Here is a 5,829-nt window from a genome sequence, read left to right on the forward strand (position 1 = left end):
GTCCTTGAAATACACAGCAAACCACCGAAGTGTAATGAAGTCTGTGAATTCCCCTTTTTTCAGGCATAACTTAGTAGTGTGTGTGCATATGTGCATGCACAAATGTACATAGGCAAGTTTGCACACACATAAATTTCTTGTCAGGTCATTGCTGTGAATAATGGGGTCTCGTCCACCAGCTGGCAGTGAGAACAGTGTGTGAACAGCCTTCTGTAAAACACTGCAGCTGGTGAAGAGAATTCTCACACTGCAGCCAGAAAACTGGAAAAGTAGAGGTCAATGTGCTTGATGAATTGGGTTGTTGCACAGCCATATTCCTGACAAACTGGTAAAATAAGTCAAAAGAAATTTCATAAAGGTCACCCAAAGAAATGTAAATTCCTCTACTGGTACAGTAATGCAGAAACAGCTTGAACTGGTCCCATGAGATGGGACCACAAACAAGGGAAGCCCTGCTTAGTTACACATTCACCTTATGCATGATAGTTTAGGGTCTTCCAGATAAGACCTTGGCTCCTGCTGTGTGTCTGAGTGTCTGGCCACCTGGGTGGGCCACAGGCTCCCCGTGCCCTTTGTTGTGCAAGCTCTTGCCTGGTGCTCCAGCCACTTCCTGCCACCCAGAGCTCAACAGCAGCTCTGGGTGGCAGGAAGTGGCATTAAGCTACTGAATGTACTGCTCAACACTTCCTCTATGCTGCTGTGGATGGGGAGCATGAGAGCAGTTGGGTCAGAGATGACAGCAAAAATTTTAGTTCCCACTTTACTTGAAGAAACTCTACATTTTGCAAACATTTGTCACAATGTAGCAACAAGATTACTTTTGCCTGGGTTTTGTGCCATCCTTAAAATCAATACACATATATTTACATCCAGACATGGTCATGAAAGGCCTGTGGGAGAAATCTTTACATCTAGTCCTTATACCCCTAGAGATAATGAATGTTGGAGATGCAGGTGCAGGTACACATGGTTGCTTCTCCTCCTTAAGGAAGAATTGTTCACAAACAGCTTGACAGCGGAACACATCAACCTTGCTTGCCATTGCTTGCTGCCACTAACAGGGTTGTTTACTCCTTTGCTACAACCCACATGTGTAGTAGACCTACTCTACAGTTGGTTGCAGCATTTTGCTGGACTCAGGTGAGCCAGCTAAACTCACAGATCTGGCAGAGCATTTCCCTTGGAGAATGAAAGTAGCATCTAGAATGTCAGTGAACTAAATTAACTTCAGAGGTGCCTGACGAATACCAAAGCTAGCAGAGGTGAAAGTAAGGAATATCTTCAGCAGCTGCTGCCTTTTAGATATACTCAACTGAAGATCAAACCAAAGCCAGGGAAGTGAGTGGCATACATATATATCTACTCCTTTCCCTCAGGTGTGTCAGGTCAATGCCTTCAGAAGCACGGAGGTCTAAAACCAAAGTTTGCACTGAAACTGGAAAAAGTATACCACAGTTGCCTAAAACTCAGGCACAGATACCACTTCGGCATTGCATAAAATCATGCCTGACTGTGAGAAGCAACACTCGCTTAAAAATTTCAAAGGTTTATTAAACTTTAACAAAATACAACTAAGAACTGAATAAGGAAAAATTACAGCACGAGAAGTCTGTGACCAGCAGCCACATGCTCCTCTACAAAATGGACGCTGTGCCCTTTATACCCTTGGCACCTCCCAAAGTCTTGTTAGTCAACTCCTTCTCTGCCCTCCATTGGTGGAGATCACTTTCTCACACCTTGACTGGAGATCAGGTGTTGCCATGCTGCCCCTCCTAGTAACAAGCTTGCCCTCCCCTAAACACCCCGACTAGTGACAACAAGACAAGGAGGAATGGAAAGAGGACTTTGGGGAGAACACATAAAAATAACATAACTATACATCTGTAAAACTTCTCTTAACATACACATAATATGAATCTCTTAATTGTGAGAGCCAACCATTGCACTACCCATTTATAACATGACAAAACCACTCAGCCACAGAGAAGTTGTGCTAGCCACTGCCTCCATAGAGCTGAGAGACATCCCACAGCACCGCCAGGGTGGGGCGTGCTGTCTCCTTTCAGCTCCACATGCTGCTGGAGAAAATGCAAGTCAAACTTCCAGACAAGATCCCCTCCAACATGGAGTAGGCCGGTTCCTTTGATCTGTAAAAGTGGGGAATGCATTGGTGGAGGGAGGGGAAAAGAAGAAGCAGCGTTTTCCGCAGTGATGGGCTGACATAGACAGAGTGTGCTTATCTTCCTGGTATCTGCATGGAGAAGGAAAAGGGTAACACCCAGGTTTGTCTCCTGTACTAGCGGGAATGACTGGCGAAAATAGGCAGGCACAGGGAGGCCTTTCTTTGCCATGGTGGCAGCTGGCAATGGAGACACACCGCTTGTAGGGCTGTGATAAAATGGAACAAAGCAGCTACGGTCTTGTGCCAGGGAAGTAAAAAGTTGCATCCAAGCATGGGGCAGGCAGGAACAAAAGCTGCACACAACTGCAGAGGAGCAAGGGACGGGGTGCAGCCACGTCCCTGCAGAGAGGCACCTTTCACCAAAACCAGAAAAGCTTGTTCAGCTTATTTCCTTTCTAAGTGGAAAAACTCCAAGTGTTCAAATTAAAGTACTTCCCTCAGTGTGGAGGAAATAGAAATGTGGTTAAGCAGCCAGGACAGAGAGATAACATACACGGATTCAGGATCAGTAGCAGCCCTAGAGGCACAGAGCAGTGGTGGGGGCTGTGCTGGGCTGTGGGGAAGCCGCAGGGGAGCACAAGTTTGCCGTGCCTTTGAGAGGGAGGCCCGGGCGAGGGGGGGAGGGAAAGAGGGGAGGCGGGAGAATGCCGAGGAACAGGGAAGCAGATCCGGCTTGAGCCGGTTTGAGCCGGTTTGGGCCGGTTGGGGCGCTGCAAGGACACAGCAGCTGCTCAGGCCGCCCCTGCAGCCGGGCGGGCGCTACTCTCCGGCACGGATCACCAGAGCCCTCGGAGCGGGGCACCGCGCCACCGCCGGCAGCCGCGAAACGGCCCGGCCAGGCCACGCCGCCGCCGGCAGTTGGAGCCGCCTCCAGCCGGAATCCGCTCCTGGCTTCCCGCCGCGCCCCGCGGGGCCCCATAGCGGCGGCGGGGCAGGAGGCCCCGGTGTCGGGTTTCAGCCGGAGGAGCCGGTTGTGCGGCAGGGGGAGGGGAGCGGCGGGGGAAGGGCGCCCCAGGGCCAGACCTGAGGGGCTGCTGCCGTGGGCAACCCTCAGGGCAATGACCGCCCCTGACACGGCCCAGGCGCCCCGGGGAGCAGCCCCAGCTCCCGGTGCGGGTCCCAGTGCGCACATCCCGCTCGTGGCCGGCGGGAGCAAGGAGCAGTCCCGGCCGGGGTGTGCCCAGCGTGCTGCAGGGATGACAAGGCTGTGTGGGGCAGCGCCGCTGAGACATCCTGGCATGGGTGGGGAGCCTTTGAACCGCTGGTTATGCACGGAGAAAGAAAATGGGATTTTCTCGGTAACCCTTAGGCTCAGGGTTTTGGTCTGAAATGCCCGTTTTCTAGGTTCCTTTCCCCCTGTGTTTGCAGATCCATAAGTATTACCTTTATGCCGCGGTACCTTTCGAAGTACAAAATGGCATCTGAACTCTTGTAGGGGAAGCAACAATGCCCCCTGAAATACATTTGCTGTTTTTCTTCCCGTGGCTGATAGAATCTCATTAATGAAGTGTCTCGTCAGTGGAGCATTGAGCCACAGACTCCTGACTTTCTTTGGGTAACAATTTAACACTTTAATACTTAAGCTAGGAGAAGGTGATTTTTTTTATTCTTTCTCAGCCTAAATTACTGTTAATTACATTGTATTTTCTAAATCCTCTTTCAGTGGTGATCTGTAGCATAGTGAGTTCATCGGCTTCTAATAAATGGTACACTTTTCACCTGTACCCATTACTTCAATGGAGACAAAGTCAATTACTGGTGTTCATATTCTTTTGGTTTTTCTGTCACACTGGGCTGTTAACTGCCATATACGCTGGCTTGTGGTTTCAGCTGAACAGCTAACTCAAATCATTTAATCATAACACTGAAGAGCAAAAACAGCCTTGTCCCCTCTTTTTGTATTAGCTCAGATCTCTCCGTGTGTCTTTAATCTCCTCATGAACGTTTGATCTGCCTCTGGTTTCAGTCTTTCATCCCTGTGACTCCTGCTGGGTTATACTGTTCTCCAGATAACTCTGAAAAATGAGAGATATGCCCTATCCACCTGTCCATCGTCAGCAGTGGTTTTACTAATTGTTTGTTGGTGTTGGGGGTTTTTTGTTCCTTGGTGTGTAACTGAGTCAGTTTTTCATTGCTGCAGAGGTAGGAATGGTGATGCAGATAACATGCTCTTCTGCTTGGTTTCCTGACCCATTTAGAGTCTCTGTAGATCCATTTAGAGACGCCATTGATAAAAATTGTGATCACGCAGCAGCATTGTCACATATCATGCCAGAAGTGGAGCTGCTCTGATAACTCCAAAGCAGCCACAGGACGTAATCTAGCTCAGGCAGAATCTAAGGGTGTAGGAAGCCACAGGACATGTATTTTGTTCTTTAAAGTGCAGAGGAGTCAGCATATGTCAATTTGGACAAATTCAGGTTTTATAAGCAGTAGCTATGGACAAAGTCACTGGGCCAGAGGTGTTTGTGTTTCAGCTCAATGTGACTGGTAAAAGAGATTTGCCAGTTGCTCATATCCTTATTTTCCCCCAAAAAGATACACAAGTAAATATAGCTTAGCAGCAGGTACTTTTGATCCTCGTGATAGAAAAATAATGGAACAAGAAATGTTCTTACTGTATTTATTGGTTACTACAGTACAGTCAGCTGTGGTGGTTTGGGTAAGTTAGCTGTGCTGTACTATTCTGATACTCCATATTGCCAAAGGATGGGGATGAGTCCCCTTATGTACTGTGGTATTAAAATTATTTTGAAATCCATGGGACAGTTTATTCTCCTAATTCTGCTTCTGCTTTGGGTTTTTCTGTTTTAATAATAAAATGTGCCCCTGTGGCTCATCAGAGAAAGAAAGTGACTCAATCCAACATTTCTGTTTTTTAGTTTCATGGATATTGCATCTTGAAGCATTTCTGCACTTCAAAGTTAGACCTGACTGTCTGTGACACCAACACAGAACTGTAAACTCCTGTTGTGGACAGATTTTTTTACCCATGCTGATTTGAGAAGTGTGACTCAACGAATAAACTGTTTTCCTGCCTGTGTCTCTTAAATATTGGTAAATATGTGTTGCTTCAGTCAGACTTGGTGTGTTAATTTTGTTATGTTTGAAGTGTATCAAATTTTTGTAAGAAAGAAATGGGTCTAAATTATAAAAGGTCATTATTCTCTCTTCTTTTCCCCACTATCTCCCCCAGAGTGTTTATTATAGCGTTGTGGTGTAACCATAAGACTAAGTGTCAAATAAATGAGTCAAACATGAAGTAAATGCTTCGTTATTTGCATATTTCACATTTCATAGTTAATACATTGCACGGTGAGTTTACATTTTAGCACTTTAAAGGAACAACATTGCGTCACCTGTGTCACAGATCCTTTTATAGGGTAGGCATGACAAAAATTTACTCACTCAAGATGAGAATGAGTTAAGGGGAGTTATGAAGGGTCACTGCCATCCATGTCAGGCACAGGACATCCATCATCTGACAGCTAACTGCTAGGCTCTGCTACTCTTCTCAGATTACTGGGGTTTAGATTTTTAAATAAAATTTAATTGGCAGTCATTTTTCACCTATCTGCAAAGGTAAGAATTAAAGATTCCATATCTGTACACACAATTAAGAATATCACAAGTGTCTAAAGCTAGAT

General features: G+C 46.5%; 1 protein-coding gene across 1 annotated transcript; it reads left to right on the forward strand.

The window, feature by feature from the left end:
* The first annotated feature begins 875 nt into the window (after positions 1-875).
* LOC127059117 (translation initiation factor IF-2-like) lies at positions 876-5,393 on the forward strand. Its single transcript, XM_050969911.1, has 3 exons — positions 876-960; positions 2,900-3,480; positions 5,065-5,393. Exons 1-3 carry the CDS (start codon positions 876-878, stop codon positions 5,143-5,145), a joined length of 747 nt encoding a protein of 248 aa, XP_050825868.1. The 3' UTR covers positions 5,146-5,393.
* The last annotated feature ends 436 nt before the right edge of the window (positions 5,394-5,829 follow it).

This window comes from Serinus canaria, chromosome 1A (assembly GCF_022539315.1).
Source record: "Serinus canaria isolate serCan28SL12 chromosome 1A, serCan2020, whole genome shotgun sequence".
NCBI lineage: Eukaryota > Metazoa > Chordata > Aves > Passeriformes > Fringillidae > Serinus > Serinus canaria.

Coding starts and splice junctions, on each gene's coding strand:
- LOC127059117 (XM_050969911.1), top strand. CDS start 876: ATGGTCATGAAAGGCCTGTGGGAGAAATCTTTACATCTAGTCCTTATA. Junction 961..2,899: donor TGTTGGAGATGCAGGTGCAG/GTACACATGGTT, acceptor GGGCGCTGCAAG/GACACAGCAGCTGCTCAGGC. Junction 3,481..5,064: donor AAGAAAATGGGATTTTCTCG/GTAACCCTTAGG, acceptor TCTGTTTTTTAG/TTTCATGGATATTGCATCTT.